The 26,668-nt window shown below is 40.8% G+C and overlaps 1 protein-coding gene across 1 annotated transcript in view; it reads right to left on the bottom strand.

The window, feature by feature from the left end:
- Positions 1 to 26,668, bottom strand: part of carmil2 (capping protein regulator and myosin 1 linker 2) — a 63,582-nt gene that overhangs the window by 8,516 nt on the left and 28,398 nt on the right. The window contains exons 31-37 of the mRNA XM_085460989.1: positions 26,091 to 26,626; positions 12,246 to 12,349; positions 4,753 to 5,620; positions 4,124 to 4,228; positions 2,850 to 2,886; positions 2,169 to 2,237; positions 589 to 839 (exon numbers count right to left, since the gene is read on the bottom strand). Coding sequence (XP_085317115.1) covers positions 589 to 839; positions 2,169 to 2,237; positions 2,850 to 2,886; positions 4,124 to 4,228; positions 4,753 to 5,620; positions 12,246 to 12,349; positions 26,091 to 26,626 — 1,970 coding nt within the window. The remainder of the gene's footprint in view (positions 1 to 588; positions 840 to 2,168; positions 2,238 to 2,849; positions 2,887 to 4,123; positions 4,229 to 4,752; positions 5,621 to 12,245; positions 12,350 to 26,090; positions 26,627 to 26,668) is intronic.

The raw sequence follows: 26,668 nt of genomic DNA, 5'->3' as shown, positions 1-26,668 counted from the left end.
TAATTTGAGGTCATCACATTAATGACCCCCTGACTGAATTGTCAGTTTGAATGAGTATACCAGTTCAACCATATACCACTATATGGTTGACAATAACATTTGTTTTGGGGGGTTATTTAAACATCGTGATGTCTATAGGGCGATCGTGGCTCAAGAGTTGGGAGTTCGCCTCGTAATCGGAAGGTTGCCGGTTCGAGCCCCGGCTTGGACAGTCTCGGTCGTTGTGTCCTTGGGCAAGACACTTCACCCGTTGCCTACTGGTGGTGGTCAGAGGGCCCGGTGGCGCCAGTGTCCGGCAGCCTCGCCTCTGTCAGTGCGCCCCAGGGTGGCTGTGGCTACAATGTAGCTTGCCATCACCAGTGTGTGAATGTGTGTGTGAATGGGTGGATGACAGGTTGTGTAAAGCGCTTTGGGGTCCTTAGGGAGTAGAAAAGCGCTATACAAATACAGGCCATTTACCATAGTAATATTTTCTCATATCGCCCAGCCCTACTTAGTTACCTAATATATAATCAAACAATAATAGCTTTGTATACAGTCTCACCTTCTGAATGATCTTATTGCCAACAATAAAATGAAATATACTACCTGTCTTGTAGTCTCCTCTGGCCTGCCATCATGTTTTCCTCCTTCCAGCCGCTCCACTGGGCTGCTGGAAGGAGGAGCAGAAGAGGGACGAGCTCCTCCTGCAGCAGCCAGGGTGGAGAGAGGAGGTCTGGCTGAGATGGCAGGTTTGGGTGGCAGGGGGCCAATAGGACGCTCTGGGAGGGCGGGCTTTGGAGGAAGGAGAGGATCTGGTTGAACGGGGTGCAGAGATCTGATCGGATGCCTGGGATCAGCTGGGAAGCAGGGTGAAAGGGACATTGCAAGTGTTCCCAGTTAGTGCCCATAGTTTGGACAGATGTTTAAAAGGATGTAGATTATACACAGAAAGCATGGCATACTAGTACAGAACTTCCTGTGTTCTCATATCACAGGCCTAGATACATCAGACTGGTTACACTACAGAAACAAGTTTATGATGTCACTCACTGTCCAGTGTCCCATGTCCACCAAAACTAAAACCTCCAAAGACTAAACTTTGCTGTTTACATATAGTACATTACAACGTGATATCCAGACTATGTTCAACTTTATTATAAAGCATTATAAAGTTGTTCTTTTAATACATATGATGCTGAGGCTGGGTGTGGTCTGTGGCTCCGCAGACAGAGCTGACAATGATTGTTTAATCCTGCCTCTATTATTTCAGTAGCACGCCGGCACCTTGGAGGGGAGGTACGAGCTGACGCTGGGATGGGTAGCGGGACAGCTGGAACCACATGACAGTCTGAAAAAACAAACTGTGTAAACAAGTTCACTCTGTAAATAAGGACACTTGAGCCACATCGTTTGTGCACATCCCTAACCCTAACCCTAGCACGTGCTGGGTCCCTGTAACAGCTGAAGAGTGTTACAGTGGCACCCAACATCCCAACACATGATGTTAGACCCATAGCCCGTGCAGCAGATGCACGTCCTGGCTCAAATGCACCAGGAGCAGGCAGCCGCACAGCGTGAGCAGCTGACTCATGTACAGAGTTCTGGTAAGATGCCAAGGGGGTACACGGCAGGCTATGGTGGACTCGGGCTACACGCAGACCTCAGTCCACCAAAACCTGGCTCGGCCGGGAGTGTTGTTGGAGGCAATATTCATAGAGGTCAGATGTGTGCATGGGGACATAGACCGCTAGAAATGAGAAACAGTGGCAAATGCATAAAGTTACGGCTGCAGTTATCTTCCACCCAACACATCCCTTAATTCTGGGACAGAATTCCCTGTGCAAGCGGATATTGCTTCCAGTGGATTATGCAGCTCAACATCCTGAAGCAGTGCTGCTGCACACCTTTTCTGCAAAGGGTGTGGCACAGGCACAAATTCACCTCATTGGTTGTGCATGTCTGACTGTGCTGGGGTCCTGTAACAGCTGACAAGTGTTACAGATCCATATTTCAATTTTTTACAAAATACGTGAAAACTGGTCGATCATCACTGACTTCTTCATGCTGGTGCATTGTCCCACACAGCAATACCGTGGGTTTTTGGTTTTTTTTGCTGAACTGGCTCTTCCAAGCTATAGATTGAGATTATAATTTATATGTAGACATGAGCAAGGAAATATTGATACCTGATGAAGTGGACATAGTCCTGGGCTTCATGTATGTGGGAGGTGGTTCAGGTTTGTCAAGAATAGCACCTGAGGGACAGTGACAGGACAGTAGAAGACAGTGAATATTACGAATAATATGTGAATCCTACAGATTATCACACAGCTCTAGATGGCAGATCTTAAAACAAGGATTAGTAGTGATGACTCAAACAAAATAAGAAGAGTGATGGAAAAAAAACAATATTTATAAAACTATATGAAACACATAGACTCAAATGTTCTGTTAAAGAATTAAACTAAATTTGATTTATAACCATGTACACTAAAAAGGTTGGAAGACAGTGTGTTACTTAATCAGAATAGTTCAATTTGAGTTCAATTCAATTTTATTTATATAGCGCCAAATCACACCAACAGTTGTTTCAAGGCGCTTTGTATTGTAAGGTAGACCTTACAATAATACATACAGAGAAAAACCCAACAATTATATGACCCCCTGTGAGCAAGCACTTTGGCGACAGTGGGAGGGAAAGTGGATGGTAAGTTATAAATGACAAATGGATTGGCCTTTACGTAGTGAACTTAAAGGGCATTACACTGCACACAACACTGAGTTGCACACTGACAACCACACACACAAACACACTTATACACAACATATATTTTTTATGATAGAGATATTTATGCAAAAACACTTACCATCAGAGTTGGCCTTTCTCAGCTCTTCATCTTTATTCTGTAAAAGAGGAATTAGTCTTATTTTTGTCTTATGTATTTTCGTGTAGCCAGATCTTGCTTGAAAAGGAGATTTGAATTTCAAGGCCCTCCTGGTTAAATGAAGGTTAAATAAATAAATAAAAAAGATAAATATGAGGTAGTTGGGATTTTACTATTCACCTTTGTTTTCTCTTCCAACCATTTTTGTCTATTTTGCTGGTTTGGGTCATTCCAATAAAAGCAGTGAAAACTTGAAAAAGTTGAAACCTGTTTTTCATTGTAGTAACTTTCTTGTACTCTTTAAAACAAAGTTATAATTTAACGTCATACTATGAAAACTGACCAAGTTACTGGTTTTCAAAGTGCACAGGTATGGGCTGCAATTTGGTGCTTTTTGCTCTATATTTTCCAGCATTTTTGAACCAGATTATCCACATAAACATATTAGGGCAGAAGAACACAGGTCACCTACTAATCAGAAGGTCCCCATCTGCTCCAGTCTACATGCCAAATATCCTTGGGCAAGATACTAACCCCGGTTGCTCTCTGATGCATCCATCAGAGTGTAAGTGTGTGCGAATGTTAGAAAGTGCACAGGAAAAAGTGCTTGTGGTGTAAATGAGACAAACTGTGTAAAGCACTTTGGGTGTTCAGATAGAGTAGGAAAGCATTTTCTCAGTGTCAGTGTGAAAACTGCCATTACTGCTGCTTTCTATTCCCATTAATAGCACTAGCCTACTACAGAGGAGTGGAAATGTCTGTTAAGTTAAAGGTAATTTTAGATCTACATATTTCTTTGAATCATAAAACTATGATGATATACTATTTAATTACAAAACTACTGGGACACTGCCTGGCTGCCTGGTAGGATGATGACAATACTCAGTCAGCCTGTTATGGCTCAGGGGTAAAAACTGTGAAGTTTCCACACTCATCTGTAATGTACGTTTAATGAGAGTAGACTCAATGAATATGGAAAAATTGAGATATGTGGTTTTTCTTAAGACATTCCAACCTATCATCCATTTTCTTAATCAATCACTCATTAAATGGGAAAAATAATTGAATGAGACTGAATCACTTTTGTTTTCTGGCAAACTTTCAAAATGGGATGTGGGAGAATGTGTGAGGAGTGTTTCTCACAATTTAAAAAGATAAAAAATAAAAGAGGTGCGATAGTCCTGCATATAAAATATTTAAGGCAAACAATGTTCAGATTAATATGTTTACACACACATGCGCACTCCCCCATTTACCTGGCTCATCTTGGTTTCAGCAGGTGGAGTTTTGGCCACGCCCATTCTGTGCAACATCACCTGAAGCTTCTGCTCAAAACTAGATGTGCTCTCCGAAGCATGTTTCTGAAAGACAGTACAGAAACACTTAGAACAATAACTGTTCCCTCACACACACACAGGCACTGGCTTGGCTTGGTTCCGTTGGTATTATTTGAAAACTGTCAATATAAAGATTGAGAGTAGAGTAGATGTTTTATGAGAATGGGCATGAAGCCCTACTAGAATTTTACTAATAGTATCACTGTGTTAACACACGAGCACAGCAAAGACGCGACTGTGTTGTTGTACTGGTCATATCCAGGCGACGAAAGTGATAACGTGGTAAATTTATCATAGCAACAGGTAGACCTTTGAGGAAGCGTTTACTCTGTATCAACAACAAATAGCATCATTTACAATATAAAATGGGAGCAGGTCAAAGAACAGGGAAAGGTTCTACCTTAATATGCTAAGATTAGACTTAAAACAAGAGAAATTCAAAATAAAGGCTTGTCTCTGACATTAGCTTTTTTAGAAACCTTGGTTCCCATCGAGATTCATCTCATAATTTACTGTTATTATGATGTTACAGGTATCACAAGACTGACCTTAGTGGGTGTATCCTTGTCATCAGTCTCTAATCCCGTCAACAGTATGAGACTTTGGCTCTTTCCCTCTCTCAGTGCCCTCTTGGTCACTTTTAGTCTCCTCTCTCCATATGGAGTCCCTACCAGCTGCTTGTCCTGCTCAGTCAGAGTGCGAGTGACCACAGGACTGGGCATGCGAGCTGGCAAGACAGGAGCTGCCTCTTCCTCCAGATTGGAAAGTACAGTAGTCGTGAGATCAGGGCTTGTTGTGATGGTGGGATACAAGGGAGTGGTCTCACTGGGTGGCATCATCATGGTTAACGTCTGGGCAGGCGATCTCTTTTCCCGCACATCGCCTGCAAGATGTTGGCTGGTGGCGGAGATTCCTTCTGTGGTGGTGGCATCATTAGAAATGTTAGCATCCTCCACTGACCTTGCCCCTCTCTCCTTCTCTCTCTCCTTGTCCCTCTCCCTCTCCCTCTCCCTTTCTTTGGCCTCACGGAGGGGTCGAATGAGGTCTGCAATGGAGGTCCTTTTGACCTTCACCCCTTCTCCTCCTCCTCCCTCTCCCCCACTTGCCTTGGTGGCTCGGGCAACTCGAGCCCTCTTGAAGGCGAAGAAGTCACCAAACTTTTTCTTGATATTTTTGGTGGGAAGTGTGGTGGTGGTGGTGGTGACGGAAGAAAAGGTGGATGGAATGGAGGTAGAGAGGGGTGGAACATCAGTGGATGTGAAGGACATGTCAGTGGATGCATAGGGTGAAGTGAGAGTGGTGGTAGAGGAGGTGATAATGTCAGACGTAGAGGACAAGGGGGTTGAGACTGAGGGGGTGGAGCTTGACTCTGGGGGAGTGGCTTGGGCAGGGTTTGACTCCTCCCACTGGCCTTTTCTGCAGCAGGAAAACAGCAGAAAGAGCAACAGACAAGAAGAGACATTCAGTACTACAACTACTGGTACAGGACCAAAGACATGCTGAGCTCAGGCACACAGCTAACATGCATGCAAACATCACACAGGGCAAAAACAGCTCCGACAGATTGACAAAAAACCTGGAAGCTACGTCTGGACTTCCATGTAATATGCTTAAAATTTGCTTCACCCGTTGGTTAAATAAATACATATATTAGTCCAATCATGGCTCTGGTCCTGAGTGGATATGAGCCCGGTCAGGTCTATGTAGTTTTGTCTTTACTTCGGGAGAGTTAGCTTAGTATAGAGAAAATGAAGGACGCTAACACCAAAGGGAAAGACATTTGTTTGAAGTTCACACCTGCTACACCAACATAACATGTTGTTGTCAACACAGCAACAGAGCTGTTCTGACCTGGTGCTGCTAATGCTCAACGAAAGGGTTGCAGAAGCCTGGGTTTGAGTCCATCCCAGATCATGCCCTCCACATTATTCCACGTTGCTCTCTTCCTACTTTCCTGTCTGCTGTGTAAAAGCTAAAAATGCTACAAACTGCTGTTCTGACATGGCAATTCTGGTGTAATGGCTCTTATATGGTCTTAATTCAACCAGCTGATTCTTACATTTACTGGAAGAGTCGATTTTTTTCAATCACGGATGTTTACATTAAGCCTGAGTAATAATTAACATGTAAATCGCACACACGGAGTGGTCAGGAATCAGGCTGGGTCAATCTGATTTACTGGTGTTCAAAATGCTCTAGTGAGAGTACTGACAGAGATTTGCATAGGTGTGAATGTGAGTGCGAATGGTTGTCTGTCTCTATGTGTTAGGCCTGCGACAGACTGGCGACCTGTCCAGCGTGTGCCCTGCCTTTCGCCCTATGGTAGCGGGGATAGGCTCCAGCCCCCCTGTTACCCTGATAAGGATAAGCAAAAGAATGTGGATGGATATAATATATTGTATTATTACATTTAATTGAGTCTGTTTCTGTAACCACATAATTTCCTTAGGGATTAATAAAGTATTCTGATCCTAATGTGACACAAAATAAAATCTTGCATGTGTACAAGTTGATTCAGCTGCCAGAGCTTTAACAGCATGTCACAGTCTCCTTCAGTGAATAGAGCTGCCTCAGGTGTTACCATGTTTAAGAGGCAAGTTTGGATTTGAGGATATTTAGAGAATTGCATCCTGACTTAAGACCAGAATGGGCTCTAGTTACTACAGGAACATATCGGTAGACCCCATATACATTGAGGTCCAAAACACTTGTAGGCAGTCTGTGATGGTATACCCTAAAGACATATCTCCATTTGAAGGGAAGACTGGAGTGGGGGGTGAGATCATCATTGTCCCCGCTTTCATAAGGATTCCCACGGTACAAAATTAGTAAGATAAGGCTGACTTGCACAGCAGAGTACAGTACAGAAATGATTATGTTTTGTTTTAATTGGCTTTGTTTAGCCAGTTTTATTTCACTCAATTAAGTGTGGATGAGTTGCTGTCCAACATTTAGTCCATATTCTCATCTCCACACTTTCTCGCTGCCTCCTCTCCTCTTCGTTATAGCCAACATTAGCAAAGTTTCCACTGACACCCTGTTGGCCAACAGCATTAGAGGCAGTCGGTGTTAACCTGGGGCCCAACTGATCCACACTGGTGCAGTGGTAAGCACCATTGTTTCAGCAAGAAGGTCCCTTGTCTGAATCTCCTGATCTCTGGAACTTTTCTGTGTGGCACTAACCAGTAAATCTAAATTGTCTGTGGGTAGATAAAGTGTAGCACCATATGGCTATGATTAAATATACCTGGGCACCTTGAATAGTCCGTATATTACCAAAGCACAAACCTGTAGTCATGACATCACATTTAACAGCTGTGAAGAACACAGCCTCATTACAACCACTTCAGCAAATGGACGCTGAAAGAAATGTCAGCTGTCTGTGAACAGTAATTAAAAACACTAACACTAAAAAAAGAATCTGGTATGAAGAATTTAAAGGTTATTGACCAGCAGTCAGTGGATGGCTGAAGAAAGAGCGCCACCATCCCTGTATACGGATGGGGGACTCGCCCTTTACATAACCTGTCATGCCATTGCCCCACACCAGTTATATTAAAAAAGAAAGACAGTGAAATACAGTTGAAAGCCCCGGATGTCATGATCTGAGTTGATTGTGTTGTTTTCTTTCCAAAACTCCATCTCCTTAGAGACTGTGTCTGCTCCCAGACCACCAAAAACAAACCAAAAATTAGCAAAAAACATTAAAATATCACAAAGGAAGAACAATATTATCAACAACTGCACCAAAAAGTAAAACAGTGAAATGTGGATTATTAAACATTATGTCTCTGTTTTGAATAAATAATGGATCAACACACCGATTTACTCTGCCTTACAGAAACCTGGTTAAAGCAGGATGATTATGTTAATTTAAATGAATCCACACCCCCGGGTCATTCTAACCATCAGAAACCTCGAAGCACAGGCCGAGGGGGCAGTGAGAAACTCTCTGAATATAACAGAGTTTCCTTCACTCCATCTTATTAACCAACCAAAGACCCAGAAAGTTTTATTTCATTTAAAAGACCGACGCTTAGCCTTATCAACCCTAGCTGGATAACCTAAAACTGGAAAACTTATTTGCTGTTAACTATCGTCCACCTGGTCCTTACTCAGAGTCAGTGGGTCTATCTGATCTCTTAGACTTTTTATTTCATTTAGTGCTCATCTATAAAATAATTATTGTGGGGGATTTTAATACCATGTAGATGTAAAAATGACAGCCTCAACACAACATTTAATCTATTATTAGACTTAATTTGATTCTCTCAAAATGTAAAATAAACCCACCCACCACTTTAATCACAGTCTAGATCTTGTTCTGACATATGGTATTGAAACAGAACATTTAACAATATTCCCTGAAAACCATCTTTTGAGCTTTTGAGCCAAGCATACCCTTAAACCTAACCTTATCTGGTAATGCCGGATGGTTGCCCTCCCTGAGCCTGGGTCTGCTGGAGGTTCCTTCCTGTTGAGAGAGAGTTTTTCCTTCCCGCAAGTACTTGCTCTTAGGGGGTCGTCCGATTGCTGGGGTTTCTCTTTATTATTCTAGGGTCTTTACTTTACAATACAAAGCGCCTTGAGGCCACTGTTATTAGGATTTGGTGCTTTAGGAATCAAAGTGAACTGAACTGATTTGTTTTCCTTGCCTTCTTAGTGTTCCTTTGTGTCAAGTTTCTGAGAATATGTTTAGAAAGTTACTTCCTGTTTTACTTTGTTAGTAGGGCTGGGCCATATTATACCGTTCACGGTAATACCGGTATAATGTTAGGCAACGATAGGAAAATGAAATATCGCGATAGAATGGGAGTAAAACGCGCATGCGCGGTGCCTTTGTTTTCATACGCACATGGCCGATTGTTGAGTGAAACAGATGAACCAGAATTGGTTTGTAAAAACGGTGCAACTTCAGTGATGTGGAACTGGTTTGGTGTTTGTCCGTCAGATACACAACAAAGCACATTTTTTGCAGAACATGCAAGCGGCCGTTGTTATTGTCATATTTGTCGGACTAAGATGCTCTTAAATCTGGGAGTAATCTGGGTCCTAAACTCCGTATTCTTCAGGTCAAACAACACTGCAGCATCACTGAGAGTTAAAAACGGTCTAAATTCTTTCATCTTTAATAAAACGATCAGCATTGCTGCTTTACCAGGTGTAACTATAAAGTTTAACTTCCAGGCATCCATGAAAACAAAAGTTATTACATTTAACGGAGTTAGAAGTTAGCAGGAAGCTAGCGGAAGTTAGCTCGCTAGTTTCGCTAGTTACCTAAGCATGATATTGCATGTTCTGACTGAGAGATTTCTGAAAAAAATCAAACGTACAGCTCTGCTATCACTTCCAACATAAATGAAGAGAGGAAACTAAACAGCAGTGACGTTTGTAGGGTTACTGAAGTTGGGCTAGCTGGTATATAATGATGTGCTACGTGATCGCTAGCGACACAGCTATGTTAGCATAACATAAACAGTGAAGCTGGAGGACAAACACTAACACTTTTCCACTTATAAAAGTTAACGTGAAGGTTCCTCATGGTTAGAGACAAATGCAATCGCATGGCAGGATGCTGTAAACGGACCAAACTTCAGTCAGGAGAACAACTGAGATAATCCATCCACAATACGAGGTTAGTCATTAATATACTGCAACAACATGGGAATAGAGCAGCTGCCAGAGAATTCAACATTAATGAATCAATGGTACAGAAGTGGAGGAAGCAAGAAGAATGAGTTTAATAAAGTTTGATTTATCTGACTGCTTTGTTTCGCTTAATGTGCCTTATAATCCCGTGCACCTTATGGTCCGAAAAATGCGTACTGCACACTGCAGTTTAATGTTGCAAAGCACCTCTTTTTAACTTCAGTGGATATTATACATGGTTATGCTCAGGATATGTCAGCCCATTTCTACTGGAAATGCCTTTTGGTTAAACTTTCAGCAAGGAATTTGCATTTGCACTGTTACATTTTTATAAAGCTTTAATGTACATAAAAACCAGCTTCTTGTTTAAGTGAAAATAAATGGAAGGTTGTCTTTTTGCGCTAGTAATGTTGTGGAGTTGTATTTTGTCTCGCATCAATTATATCGTCAGTTATATCGTTATCGCAAATTTTCAAATATATATCGTGATAAATATTTTTGGCCATATCGCCCTGCTCTATTTGTTAGGTCACATATTTCTCTTTGCACCTGCCAGTTACACGAGTTTCATTTCACAAAAATATATCTGAATAAGATCTGATACAATCCTCATGACTGGGTTAAGACAATGTCATCAAAAGTATGGATGTTGGATGAAATGTGCTCGACTAGGGATCAAAATGGTCCAAGGGAGAGATGCCTGTCATTGTATTCTAATCACGTGTGCTTACACTATGACTTCGTCATTACTGCCCATAGTGTTCGTATGGGAGTCAGATGAATATTTTCTGTGTTACAACATTGTAATTATATGTCATCTCTGTAGTAGAACAAAATCTCTACTGAGTCAGGTTTGAGATTATCAACGGATGAAAAATAAACAGCCATAGTTCCCTGTCTTGGGATTCAAAGGGAGTTTTTTCCTCTTTTCTCTTTTCTGACAGGTTGTCCTCACACTTAGTGTTTCTAGAATTTAAATACCAATGATCTAATCAAAACAATTGCAAAAGACATCGTTTGATGATATTGTGAAGTGGAGGGGATCATGGAAGGTATAGTCCTGAAAACAGCTTTAAAAACATTTAACTTTGTGATGTTATGACAATACTGTGTGCAGTGGGTGCCTAGTGTGAGTAATAGGGAAAAAAAACAACGTTGGCAGCATTAGTCCAAGCTCAAGGAGCAGCACTTCATGCAGACTAAAGAGCTGTTAGGGTGCAGCTTATAACATTTATAGGGTCACTGATCATCTGTACCTGTAAGCCAGCTATATGACTTAGGAATATATTACCTAGAATGTCAATATAGAGAATTTAAAGATTTGGAGAATTTACATTTTTGAAATTCAGTTTACAGTCTGTTTAATACTAATTTTCTTGTTGAAATTTGCTGACTGAAAAAACAACACAATAAGGAAAACTGTCATAAATCTAATAACCTCAGGTTGTCATAATAACCTTTATTTAATCTCCTCCTTATCCTTTCATTCAGCTCGAGAAAACTGTGTGTACACCTCAGTCATCACATGTGGTGTCTGGTATTCATGTACAAATATTGTGTGTGTGAAATGTTGCGTGTGTATATGCATGGTTGTATGTTTGTATCTGACTCAGGTCAATGTATTTATTTGTGTATTTAATTATATATAAGGAAGCCCATAGGCTTCCACAGTAGTGGTTGCTAGTCTTCCTGGGGTCCAAGTCATCAAGTATAATCTAATAAAACATTACACAATAAAGCAGATGTAAAGATGTCCACATGATTTGGCTCTTACATCCACAGTAAGGTTTTACAATTGTAAAAATATCAGCATGCAAATATCAATAACATTGAGGCACAATACAGACGAATCAAAAACAGGTCACAGCATTGCCCTCTTACAATATTTACAATAATTCAAAACTGTGTAAATGGACTTTTAATTTTTTTTATTATGAATAGTAGCTAGTTCTCTAATTGCATAAAGCAGTTTGTTACACTTAAAAGATGATCTAAATTTGAAACAGAGAGTTTCAAAAAATTAGTTTTGGCTCGAGGAATAACTACATTTTTTCTTAAAAATGTTGTAGCATAATTGTGTATTTCATCTGGTTGACTTTCTTTGATCTCTACTCATTTATCCTGATCATCATCATCATAACTCCAGTTGAGCACTGCATTTTGGTAATAGCCAAATTAACTATATTAATTTTTCAGCAATAGTAAATTTCAACTACTTGACAGTATACGATATACTGCGATATACTGCTGAAAATTAAGTAGTTCAATTTTAAATTCAAGTTAATAATTGGTGAAGAGTAATGCATTCCTTGTGCATGTGTGTGTGTGTGTGTGTGTGTGTGTGTGTGTGTGTGTGTGTGTGTGTGTGTGTGTGTGTGTTAGGTCAACTCACAGTGCATAGTCAGGGATGATTTTTTTGGTGAAGAACTCCTCCACTCCTTCATCCACTCTGCCCATCTCCTCACTAGCTTCATTCTCCACCTTTGACACCGCCTCCTGTAAGCAATACAATATAATGTACAGTATGCAAACCATGCATTGTGTGTAGCTGTGCTTGCATTTTCATTCTCCTCACTGTCAGACAGACACTAGGGATTTGAAGCCTTGTAAAAAAAAAGGATCATTTTTGTTGCCACCTAGGGGCACACCGATAATGTGTTGGCTAAAAAACAAACAAACACATTTTCTGTTAGAAATGAAGTAAGCTAACAAATACTAGGAATGTCAAGCCGTATCTTTCATGTGGACTTTCCACAGACTGGTTGTTGCACATAATCTGTACACTGCCTCCATCTGACCACTAAATGCAGACACACAGAGCCTGGGGTGGAGCGGACAGCGAGCGGGCTTAGCATAGTTGCCTCTTCGTTCAAACCTTCACGTTCTAAGTTTCTCTTACAGTCCAGTGACATGCAGGACAGGCCTGCGTATCACTGGACTGTGGGTCACTGGGTCGTGATTCTAAATTGAACATTAGTATTGATGTGAGTGTGTGTGAGAGAGCTTCACAAGTAGTGGACTAAGGCTGCTGTCAGAGCATCAAGAGCATCTATGCACAGATGTCTTTAGGAAAGTTGTTACAACTGTTACAATCCAAGTATCAGGCCGCTCCTGAACCACAGGCAACATGAGAAGCATCTTTACCTGGGCTTGACTTAGAAATCATGCTGCTAGAGTGTGGAATAAGAGTGGAGAGGCACCGAATCCAAGAGGTTTTAAGTTCAGTGTAATGTTGTCTGCTGGTGTTGGTGGTGGTTGGTCAATACTGTTTTTATATCCAAAATCAACACAACTATCTACCAGGATATTTAGACCACTTCATGCTCCCATCTGCTGACAAGCTTTATGGACATACTGACTTCCAGCAGGGCTTGCCATCTGTCAACGGTGCTGACTTTCTGTGGAATTACTATAGACTATATAAAAGCTTACATTTTGAATTAAATGAAAAAAGAACCCCAAAAAAACAAACACTGGAAACAATGAACATCGAATGTATCTCTTTTTGTATACTTTTGCAGCTTTTATCAGTTGTCAGCCTTTTGGCTAAGATCAAGTGTTCTTATCACTGTAATATCTGATAGGCGCCAGTTCGAGGGCAGCGTATTAAACACTTCTTCCGTTCGCTCCACGCATCAACCCGGTATTGTCGCGCTTCTGGAAACACTGCCCAATTTCCACAATTTCACTGTACATGCAGTTTGACAATCAAGGGTTATTCTGCTCTTTAAATTATTTTTTAAAATCTTCAGTTTTCCCATAAACCAATCAGATCATCACCTGTTTGTTTCAAAGTCTAGCTAAAGGGTGAAGTGAATTTATCTGGAGTATGATGAAGCCAGACTGAGAAATGCTGTTCATTGTGATCCACATGTAAGAGATTTGTTCATTGTGCATTGTCATGTAGGTGACCATGTACTGTATTTACCACACTGTCATATTCAATCAAAGGTTTTCTTCTCTCTGATAGAAGTCGTATCAAAACATCGCCTCAAAATTGAGTTAAATTAAACTCCATATCAACCGAACTCCTTTGTCATTGCTATTAGTCACTAAATTTCATTGCCATTCCATGTCAATTATAGGTCCCATATTGCTACTTTTCTTTTCCTGTGTGTAGGTCCCTGAATTCGTATCATGTCCTAGTCCCTTCTTTCTCTTTTTATTCACCTTTTAACTCTGCATTAATTTATTACCTGGTCATTCAAAGTAAAAGAGTATAATTTTGCAAAGAGCTTCTGTTCCTCCTACTTTGATATTGTTACTGTAATTATAAGGATTATAAAGGGAAATCCTACCATGTTGTATGAAATGAAAGTACTGTGTCTTAAAGAAACATTCAGTTAATTAGCACACTGCTGTAAGTTCCTCATCCTATTCAACAGTCTTGAAATGCATTCTTTTAATTTCCCATATATTCTAACTTTATTACAGTTCATGTAGTCTTGATTAAAATACAACTATGGAATCACTGTGCATTCCTATTGTAATCTAACATGACTATTCACTCCACACATTTCAGCTATTCTGTTGAGTTTTGAAATAGACTGTTCATACATTTGCTGTGAACTGTGCAATAACAAGCTGCACTTCAGGACAGCTCAAATTCTAACTAGGTCAAGCCCACTCTGCACAAAAAAATACTTACAATAGTAGGATTGCAGCAGTGTTAAAACAAAGCATTTTTCTAATCCCTTCCATGTTGAAAATTTAATTTAACATTGTTCTTTCTGTACATTGTACATGTGGCAGCACATAACAAAGGATTACCTTGTAAAAAATACACTCCCGTTAGTTGTGCTGCACGAGTACAACAGAAAAGCAGCTGGATTTCAATGAAAATTTTTTAGACCTATAAGCTACACTGTTACAATCGAAGCATAATTCACTGCCTAACAACAAAGCTGAAAAGTAGCATTTTGGCTAATAGTAGCTTAATGTAGTGCTGGGGTGTGTCCAGAGGGAGGACGTGGGGTGGCACACCCTCACCCAAAAAGAACATGGACATGTAATGGTAAACCAGTTTCTGCTCATTTGTCTTTGCCCCCTCCCCTCCAGCTTTGCATGCCTCCACCTCCTCCCACAAAACAGCTTGAGAAATCTATCCCAACAGCTAAAATCCAGTGAGTTGGATAAATACTAGGGCTGCACGATTAATCGTTAGAAAATCGCGATCTCGATTCATACTTATGTGCGATCTCATTTCCAAATGACAACGATTAAAAAAAAATAAAAATAAAAAATAAAAAAAAGACGACGACGATTGTACCGCATTTTGATCCGGGACGTAATCTGCATGAAAACAAGCGCTCACTCTTCCTGCTCAACAAATGACAAGGGCGGAGCCTTATACCACGTGATACAGAAGCTGTGCCGTGTGATGCTAAAATTAGCAGGGAAAAAACAACGGAGAGCACGTCAGGGATGACGAGAAAGTGACAGGAGAAAATCCGTCCCTGTCAACCACCCAAACATCAATAACGGGAACCTTATACAGCGCTTCATTTAGGAAAATGATCAACACCCTAGACACACGCTACACAGTGCCGTCCCACAACTATTTTTCTATTGTTGCACTACCTGCTCTATGCACGCAGTGTCGAGCAACGGTGGAGACGGAATTTCAAGCAGTACAACATTTTGCGGCAACAACAAAACTGAGACATTTGTTGTTTTTATGTTTATTTATTGTTTTTATGTTCAGTCTCAACTGTTACGAAGTTGATGTGCAGTTAATAAGTGCAATAAATATTTATACTGGAAAAGAAAATCGTGAGAGAATCGTGATCTCAATTCTAAGCCAAAAAATCGTGATTCTCATTTTATGCAAAATCGTGCAGCCCTAATAAATACTATCAAATTCCCTGCCAGAAGTGGCTTCCTGGAAGTGACTGAATGAGACACAATAACCTGGTGGCTGAGGTGACAGCTGATCAATCTCCCCCTAGACTGTGGATTCCTGTATGCCTAATCCTCTCCAGCAATCACATGGAGTATGTATGTTTGGATATTTTTGATGCTTTTGAGACTCTGTTGGTTCTTGGCTAAAACACAATCTCCTAATTCACTGGGCATCTCAAAAAGTAATCAAGTCTCCACTCCCATGACATGTGTCTACAATCTCCTTCTCCCACAGGTGAAGTGTCTCCTAGGGTCAAGTTTCAGACTCTTGACCTATTCACTGTTCCATCCATTTACCTTGGGTAGGTCTTCTAAAATGACCTAGCACTTAACTTTACCTACTAGTCGCGTCTACAGCCTCTCAAAGGCCGAATGAAAGGAAATGGAGAATTACATTTATGACTCCTTGGCAGCAGGAATAATCCATCTATTGTCTTTCCCTTGAAGCTGGACTCTTCTTTGTGGAGAACAAGGCCGAGACCCTCCGTCACTATACAGATTTCAGAGATTTGAATCAGATAACCATAAAGCAGCTACCCTTTGACATTTTTTTCTTCTGCTTTTGAGCTGCAACAAGAGCCACCATCTTTACAGGCTGGATCTCCATAGCACATAGTGGTCCACTTCAAAGAGAGAGATGAATGGAAGACATTCTCATCCCCCCAAAAAATGGTTGCAAAGATTCCTGGAAATTGCAAATTTTAATCGTTGTTTCATCAGGGACTTTGGTAAGGGTCTCCAACAGTCCTGTTCCAATGAAATCTGGAAGCAGAGGGCGCTTTAAGCCCCTTTTCCATTAGTACCTACTAGGGCTGCCACGATTAGTCGACTAGTCACGATTACGTCGACTATCAAAATCGTCGAAAACTAATTTAATAGTCGACGTGTCGTTTGAAGCTTTGTAAGATCCCAAAAGATGCAGGATTAGTAGGATTTAAGCGTGTAATAACGGACTGAAACAGAAGATGGCAGCACTGCATGTACAAGGATGCCAGCTGCCGTTAAACCCCGAAGAAGAAGAAGCTGTGTCCGGTATCGTAGCTGTGTCCAAATTCAGGAACCGCATCGTCCTGTGATCGCATTTGTAGGCCAATTACGTTACAGCGACACGACGAAGACTGTCCAAATTCGAAGATTCCGACAAATGCGCCCTTCATTTTCCCAGATTTGAAGGATGGGTCGGGTGTATACTTCGTGGCCCAACCTATCCCAGAATTCATAGCACGGCCCAGCTCCGTTTCCAACAATGGCAGCAGCTAGTTAGCTTTAATATTACTCTTATTATTCTTTATGGGTCACAAAATAAACGTTTAACATATTTTCAGTCAAGAATGTAGCTGTGTAAACTTCAAATATCTGCTCAGCTTATCAAGACACCACATATTTTTAAAAGCGCTCCGACATTTTCGGAGACGTCTGTTACCCACCAGCTCGATAGCTAGCTAGGGTTCAAGGCACACTAGAGCCCGTGAGAACACCGGACTCCCGGCAAATCATTTTCAAACCCACCGCCGTCTTTCGCTATTCAGGTTAAACATAAACATTCTTTGTTTTGAAAATAAGGGATTTTCATTAGTTTTCTGTATTAGTTAATCTTGAGCTCTGTTTTTCCCAGCGCCGCTGAGTTTTCATTATTTCTATTTCTAATTTAGATTTCTTGATGTTATTATGTGAGTGCCCTCATGTTGTATTATCCTTTCTGTCTCCAGTCATATCCCCATATCTGTCATGTCTCTCCGTGTTCTGTCTCTGTCTATGTTCCCTGTCTGGTCTAATTAATACCTCTGTAGTCCTGTCCCTGTGTTCATCCCTCTGTTCTGCCCAGTCTGTCACGTCTCCATGTCTCAGTCTCAAGTTCATGTCTTAAACTGAGTCTCAGTGTGTGTTACTTCTTGTTTTCTTTTGATAGTCTCTTGTCTCATGTGTGTGATGTTCAGTTTTTCTAATTATAATTCTGTTCAGCTGTGTTCCCCCGGTGTGTCCATTATCCTTAAATAAACTTCTGTGTATCTACAGTCTGGATCTCGCTTTGTTCGTTGCCGTGTACTCCCTAATTGTAGGTGAAGTTGAATGTGTGATTTTTGTCAGACTTTATGGCATTATTGTGATGTCATAGGGAGTCGCATTGAAAAAATAAAAAGTGTGTAATACAGCTCTCGCCATGCCCTTTCATATGATATATTACTCAATATGGTTTTTCAAGGACAACTTTGACTTTGGGCATTAACAATGAAGATGAAAGTCAAATGATTAACCAACCTGGGTCCTCGTGTCCCCCAAAGTGTATTGTTGTGAAGTTTGAAGACCATCTATAAAAATGTGTGGTTTTTTACTGATTTTGGCATTTGGTGTGACCTTGACCCTATTTACAGGGAGAATAAAGAAAGAGTGGAAATAAAAACTGTTGTTGTTTTTAAAGCTGAGTTTGCTAACTTCCCTTCCTCTACACAGCTGTTAGGCTCAAACAGATAATGTCCACTTTCCTATTGCAATGAGGAACAGTTAACTAGGAACAGCTAGGATCATCTGACCTAAGAAGTGATTGGTTTTTTTTCACTTTTGCAACACCTTGGGCTAGTTTTTAGCTGTAATCCTATCACCGGAGGTCAGCTTTCCACGTGAAGATGCAAGTAGTAGGAGTGATGAAGGTAGTGAAGGTGAATGAGTTTAAACAAGTGGACAAGCAATGGACAGGGGACAGGAGAAGTGAAGAAGAGAGTGCAGGCAGGGTAGCATGAGCGGAGACAAGTGTCAGGGGCGATTTGTGAGAGAAAGATAGCAGCAAGAGTGAAAGGTAATGTTCACATGCTATGATATATTGCTTGAAGACAGTGGCACTAACAAAAACACAGCACGCATATCTGGAGGTGGCAGAGGTGAAGACGCTTAAGTATTCATTGGGAGTGACCAGGAGACAGGATTACAAATGAGTACATCAGAAAGACAGCTCAGGCTGAGCATTTTGGAGACAAAGGCACAGCTGAGATGGTTTGGACTTGTGTAGAAGAGGGATCGTGGCTATACTGGACTAAGGATACTGAATATGGAGCTATCAGTCAGGAGCAAAAAAAAGAGCACCTGTGTGTTAACTAAGAGCAATATCAGACAAGAACTATGTCCTTGATAACACAGCATTCAAGGTCGTTTATAAGGGCCCTTACTTTAAAAGTGCCCTTTAAAGTAAGGGCACTTTTAAAGTGAGTGCCCTTACAGCCCCTATGCTTCCCAACACTGCACCTACATAATAACAACATTCATCGTAAACAACAGCAAAGCTATTTTCGTGCCATACTCTCTAGAGCAAAACTGTTCCTTGGAATCTCTTAGTGATAACTATGTGTGGAAATGTAGATTATGGAGAAGTCTGTGCATAAATAAACAGACTTGTACTTATATTTCATGCTTCTAATCTTACTGAACACTCAAAGTGCGTTTCCAACTACATCCCATTAACCTATTCTCACATACATTCACACAGCAACTCTCACCCGCACTCAACAATGGACACATTATTAAAAGGAAAATCTTTTATGGACTGAATTTCAAAAATGCTTAAGATCAAGTAGAAAAAAGACTGAGCTGTCAACGTGGTAGCTGTATTCACCAAACGATGCCCAAACTGCAAACTAAATCGAAATTGCGAGCCTACAATTATGCCTGGAATAATATATAAGCGTTCCAAAGCCATTACAAAGGAAGGTTTTCCTGGGCAAAAGTATCATTTATCTCTATCCATTTTTTCTTATCAGCCAGAGAAAAATAATGATCCTTTCTTTCATTTGTTGCCACTTCTTTTAAGCCACCTGTCTCATTGTACTCCCTGCTAGCGCGGTACTATAATGGTACACTGCCACAAAAGCTCTCTCTCTCTCTTTTTTATACACAGTTTATTCCAAACCTCTTGAGTGGGCTCGTTTTTACCTCCAAATTCCCTCCTTGCTTTATTTGATAGGTGCATTTCAGTGGATAATATGCACCTGACAATAATAATATGATAATACAGATTTTCCAAAGGTACCACTCTTGTCCTAAATCACTTTGCCACCTTCCTTGTCATGATCTGGGGGAATGGCTGGAAAATTCCATGAGGCTTCTGAGTTTCCTTGGTCTCCACCCCTGGACGGAGCCATCATCTCTCCTGTAGTCCCACACACCTGGAGCTGGTACTCAGGTTGAGGATTTAGATTTAGACACAGACTCTCCTTCACTGCCACTTCGTCAACTTTGGTAATCTGCTCCAAGTTCCATGCTCTTGTCTCTTGTTTTTTGTTTACCTTGTTTTCCTGTGCCACAGTTCACCTGGACCTTCCATGCCAGTTTCCTTCAGCTCCAGTTCTTCTTGGAAAACCTCTCCATTCTGGAACGTTCTCTGAACCTCACATGCCTGCCCTCCAGCCATCTCTCACCATCTCAAATGCAGTGGAACTCAGGTCAGCCTTTACCATTACTCACCTGGATTCTCGCCGCCTTTTCCTCAAAGCCAAACTCCACCCTGGCTACAAGTAAGCTATACCACTAATACTCACCTTCTCCAAGCATCCTTCACTCCACCATCATCCTAACCCCCTTCCCCTCTTTTCTCAGATGTGCCTGCTTTGCTTCAGTTGATCCTGTAAATTCCCAGTTTTCCCTTATTGACCCACGGCCACGCTACTACGCCACCCACGCCACGCTCCTGTCTAATCCATGTCTCACTTTGCCACGTACTAGTCTCTGCTTTTTCAATAAGGTCAAGGTCAAGGTCAAGGTCAGATTTATTTATATAGCACATTTCCAACAGCCGATGCTGCACAAAGTGCTTAACAATAACAATAAAATTAAAAACTACAGTGTAATACAATAATAACAATAGAAACAATAAAATAGAAGAAATACACTGTAAACTATTCTTGCCATCTCTGCTGTGGTTCTCTGCATTTGAGTCCAGTTTTGCTATCAGCCTACAGCCGTGTTGTGACATTTCTGGATCAACTGACATGCTTCTACCTCTCTGCTACCAATATACAGTACAGTGGGAGGTCTTCCATGTGCCAGATCCTTCTATGCCTTGTGTCCTAGCCATCTGTTATCATACTTACTTAACAATTATCTTCATAAAAATAACTTAATAACTCCCATTGTTATGGAGACAGTACTTGCATTGATGCAATTTGTCTCCAAGACAAACAAACTAGTAGGACATTGGTAGTAAAAACTGGTAGGACCTGGTTTTAACCCCCAGATATTTGCCTTCAAGGACTGACCTTAGGACCATCATGGATGATGGGGATCTAGGGTGTAAGCAGCAATAATGCTGTCAATAATGGTTATAGTACACAGGACCTCATTTTGGCTCCTGAATAGACTTTGGAACTGTGTCACTTCTTCATGGTTTAATAAGTGTTTTATGCTGAATCACTTGAGCATGATGATATTGAGAACCTGTGTAAGACAGATGCTTCTAGCTGCACAAAGAGATTTTGTTATGCAACAAAAATACCTTTTCTTTTACTAACAGCATCAGTCCATTATTCTGAGGCAGATGGTGTATCAAAATCATAATCCTAAAATAAAAATACTTTACTATACGTGCTGCCACAAATATAAAATTTGTCAAAGGCAAGAAAGACAATATAATATCAAATGCATGTCCTGTATCTGTAAATAGCTAAGCCTATCCCCACAGGCTCAAGATGAGCTAGAAAAGCTGTCTGACAGAGTACAGAAAACAAATTCCTGTAAGAAAACAGTCAAACCGAATAGCAGCACATCGTTTCCCATTAAAATTATACTGATATTACAGTAAACAGTGTGTACTGGGCAATATTTACTCTTTTCTATAAAATACCATAATATACTGATGTTGATAATGATGTTAGCAGCAGAGAGGCGCCTCAAATACAAAACTTTAGGCCTCAGTTCCACAGGCCTAGAGACTGGTTGGTGACTCCCTGGCAACCTGTGGTCACTAGGGAAAAATGCTTGTTCCCTAATTGATTAACAAATGGCTTCTCAAGCTTGCTGACAGTCACTGGGTAAAATCAATTCCAAAGAGATAGAGATTGTAAAGAGCCCATTTTGAAAGACAAAATATTTTGACTGACTTAGAATAGAATAACTTACAAAATGCACTTAACTGCTAGTTTTGGGTCATAATGAATGGAGCATCAAGCTTATCAAGAAAGTGTTCACTGTGGTTACAACATAAGGGAGTCAATTACCATTTTCCCACAGGTTTTGGGCACTTCCACTTTTTGTCTTTGCTTTTCAAACGTTAGGTCCACCTGTTATAGTTGTTATGGTCCACAAACATATTGCAGGTATGTGAGGAGAAGGAAGTTAAAAGTCTTCTCCTAACACTTCACTCTGAGAATACAGGCTTGTGGTTCCTACACTTTCCAGAACAAGAATGGGAGGCAGAGCTATCAGAACCTATTCTGTTGAACCAGCTCCTGGTTGGGAATCAAGACACAGACACGCTCTCTACTTTAAAGATTAGGCTTAAAACGTTTGGTAAAGGTTATAGTTATAGGATATAACTATAACCTTTAGGCTTGGCTGGACCAGGATGTTTCAGGTAATCTTAAACATCGTCAGGTATGCAGCTTCACACACACACACATACACGCATATATATAGATAGAAAGATAGATTTTTATGTTTTTTATTTTTGCTAACTTTTCAGATGTTATTTATACTAGCCTACATTTTTGCCACCTCTTAGCAAACTGGCATATGGTACACTACATAGCAGGAGAGCTTTTCACTTCATATAGCTGGAAGAAGACTCTTTTTGTTATCCAAAAAGTCTTTTTCTATTTAATCTCAGACTGTAAATTTCAGGCAATTCACTGGAATCAGTTGAAATTCATCTGAATGAATTAATTAAATAGCATGTGCTACATTTTCAAAATAAATACTAGCTAACTGATTTATTTTTTATTATTGTGTTAATGTGTGCAAATTTAAAAAATAGAAATAAATTACTAAACATACAGACAACAGGATTCATTATCCAGGTGTAAAATATCTGGGAAAAACCAGATCTTCTACTAACACAAAACAAACAACTGACAAAACAGTTTAAGTACAATGTCAGTAAAAGTTACTTTGGAGAGTGAAGGCAAATTAGTGATTAATTATGTTACTATTAAAAAATTACTTTAAAAACCTGACTAATAAACAAAAGAAATGGGGAGAGTTATATGGACAGTGAACAACAACAAAACAAAAAACTCTCAGATCTGGACATAATGTTTTTGACACACTTGCTGCCCTAACTGTTCTCATTGTGACTGGATTGAAATGAAAAATCAAGGCTTACTTTGTAGCATTACTGTAGTTTTGTTTTCACAGTGCCAGATTAAATCGGTTCAGCCTGGTTGGAGGGAAAAGTTTAAAAACTTTCAGCTTTAACATCATTTTGAGCTATCTGATCACAACATTTTGGTGACCTTTAATTTTTGATGTGTGAATTAAGACAAAAACAAAAAAAATGGCTCAAATGGGGCCACAATAAGAATATATTTTATTTTATATGGCATCACCTGGGCATCCAGCACTGCTCTGGGGAAGTATACAGTTTCTGGGGGGTTTTCACTTACTCGGACAGAAAGGACGGCCTCCAGGACTACCATCTGTCAACAGCAATATTGTCAAAATAAGAAGTATTCTGTCACAGAATGATGCTAAAAATACTTTGTGTTTTTAGGCTAAATTATTTCATTTTTATAACTAGGATGCGCTATATGTCTCTGAACAGAGACCATCCAAAATGCTGCAGTGAGAGTACTAACAGAACACGTCACAGTCTACATTAGCTTCCTGTAAAAATAAGAATTCAAAATCCTTCTCCTCACATACTAAGCTCTTAATGACCAAGCTCCATCATACATTAAAGAGCTCATAGTACCACATTATCCCAATAGAGCACTTTGCTCTCAGAGTGCAGCCTTGCTTGTTGTTTCTAGCTTTGCAAAAGTAGAAAAGGAGATAGGGCCTTCAGATTTCCTCCTTCCTTTCCTTTCCTTTCCTTTCCTTCCTTTCCACTGTTTGTTTCCCAAAGCCTCCGTTTGGTTTGGGAGACAGACAACCTCGGTTTGGAAATTTTTGATATAAAAACAGGGATACCTCCAGTAACCCCTCAGTTAGACCTAAAGCTCTCCCAAGGTGCACTGCGCATCTCTCCCCTACTCTTTTATCATCCACTCCTCATGCATGTGTACACTGTAGTTTGTGCTTCATCCTCTCTGTAGCTGCCCTCTCTCGAGTTGCCACCTGCTTCCTCACAGAGCATCATTGGATTTCTCTGTTTAATGCTGTTGTCTTGACCGTACTATGTTAAATTTTCTGTGATGTGAATTGGTTCAAAATAAATAACAGATTAATTATTGAAAATGCATAAAATGCAGTTCTGTTGTTTATTCTTAAGATAATACAAGAGCAATCCCATTTTGAAAAACTAGAAGACATTCGAGTGATTAAAAACAGATCCAGTGAATTTGTGATGTTTGCTATATCATTTTCCTGCAAATGACTAACTACTATAAATTACTGACTCATCAAGTGTTAGGGAAAATATTCTAAAACACTTCTTCAGTAAAGACTCAGAGAAGAGAAACACACAGAACTTCTTGCTAGCAAGGGCAGCCTCCAGACTGAGACTCGCACTAAGAAACTGCCCCAATCTTTATTTATACTTCAGTAGGTGTGTGTGTGTGTGTGTGTGTGTGTGTGTGTGTGTGTGTCCTGCTGATCAAAGGGTCATGAGAGCACAAAAGGTACATCCTTGGTCAGGAAAGGGGGTAGTCTCCCCCACCCTAGATAACATGGTGAGGAAGTCCAGCAGTTCATCTATATGTAAAGAAGCACTTAAACTAAAACAGACATAGCTACGTTAATCCTGCCGTAAAACAATAAAACAAGGTATGAGCTCTCATGCTCCCAGACGTGGGGGTGCATTCCTGGGATGCACCCCAAGCCTGCAGCCTGTTAGAGATCACACACAATTAATTATATGCCTCTAAGTATACATGGTTGAATATTTCCTAATACAAATAACTACATGCAGTATTCTACCATATGCAAACTTATATCACTAAAAGATTATACTGACTACTAAATACAATTTTCCATTGACATCAAGAGTCCAAGCTACCAAAATAACTGGCAAACATGGCATCCACATGATTGAAAACAGTGCCCAGTAACCACATAATGGACGATAACTACAGAAATTCTTTATTCTTGCTTTTCAATTAGAAAATATCGCATCGTGTTCAAGCCACTTAAGTAGTTTTAGAATTACTAAAGCTGGTAAGCTGATACCAGTAATGACTAGTAGTTCTGCCAGCATCTGCTGAAATAAGCTGTCAATTAATCAGCCTTTTAACTAGCTATCACACTGACTTGTACTCTGGGACCTGGCACACTAAATTGCTGGAGATTTCCAATCCACACGTGTTGGACCAGTTGCATTTTTTTCTCCTTGGAATAATCTCTAACATTGTTCAGAGCTGCAATGCATGAGTGAAAATAGCTTTACAAAACCAATAATATTGTAAAAAAAACAAAACAAAAAAACCCACCATTTTCCAATGATATCTACAAAACAGCCCATGTGCAGCTTCGTATAAAGTTAAAAAAAAAAAGGAACAAAAGAAGACACAATTCATACAAATAAGGTCACATCAGATGAAGAGAATCCCCCTTTTCTTTGCACTTAGTAACAGAGAAAGACCCCCACTAATGTGAAAACATGAATAATTGACTTAGTGAAAGCATTCCCAAGACACACACACACACACACACACACACACACACACACACACCGAGTGACAGAGAGAGAGAGAGAGAGAGAGAGAGAGAGAGAGAGAGAGCATTGGGAACAACCCAGGGAACACCACTCCCAAAACCTATGGGCCTGTTCTCCCACACACACTGTGCACAACTACGTGGGGGGAGAGAATGCAAAGATAAAGATGGCTACCATTATTACTACAAGAAACAGAAATTACAAGCATAAGCGCTAGACAGACAGACAGACAGACAGACAGACAGATAGCTAGCTACACAGATAGACAGATTCCCCCTCCTTCTCCCTATCCTCCTTCTTTCCTGCTAATTCTCACCTTTCTGCTCCTGCATCCTGTTACGGTTATTTTCTACTGTGGCTGTAATTTATGACCATACATTCCAGGCCCTCATAAAGCCCATGCACTGTACGCAGCCTATGTGTAAATAAAAAAGGGTCCGTTCTGCATTGAAATTCTTCTATATGTATGGCTCTGTATGCATCCTCACAGTATGTGTGTGCGTGCGTGCTTGTCTGCGCTGTCTTTGGCATGTGTGTTCTTACCTGAGGCCTGGAGGAAGGGGGTTGCGTATGTGTGCGTCGTGGCCTTGGTCGGGAGGCAGTGTAGTGCCTTAGAGTCTGTCCCTGGGTGGGTAGAGGCTCCATGGGAGAAACAGTGTATCCAGATCTGGGGAAGGGGCCCGGGCTGGGGCAGCAGCCAGGGAAGGGAGCCTCTCGCCTGTGTAAGCCTCCGCAGCCAGCTGCCTCCTCCGTTGGAGCTTGAGCGGAGGAGTAAAAGAGGGGGAGACTGGGAAGAGGAATGAACGATGCTCCTCTCGCTCCTGATACTGCTTCTGCAGCATCCGCTGCTACCACCTCCCCCTCCCTCCGCCTACTCCCCCTCTGTCCTGGGGGGGAGGGGGACGGGGAAGTAGAAGGGGAAAGGGTGGGGCTTGAGGCTGTGAGTGACAGGGATGTTGCTGTTGGTAACCAAGGCAGGCCACACCTTCCTCCTCCGTCTTTCTCTCCAGCAGCTCCTCCCCACTCTCTCTCTGCTCCTCTGTCCCTGATCTGCTGCTCCCAGTCCGCATCCAGGAGACCTGAGAATGAAATAAAGCAAGTGATGAAAAACGACATTCAAA

This window comes from Copadichromis virginalis, linkage group LG7, assembly GCF_057382275.1.
Source record: "Copadichromis virginalis isolate Kocher_CV1m ecotype Utaka linkage group LG7, C_Virginalis_male_GT1.1, whole genome shotgun sequence".
NCBI classification, from domain to species: Eukaryota; Metazoa; Chordata; class Actinopteri; order Cichliformes; family Cichlidae; genus Copadichromis; species Copadichromis virginalis.
This window is presented reverse-complemented; position numbering and strand designations above follow the sequence as displayed.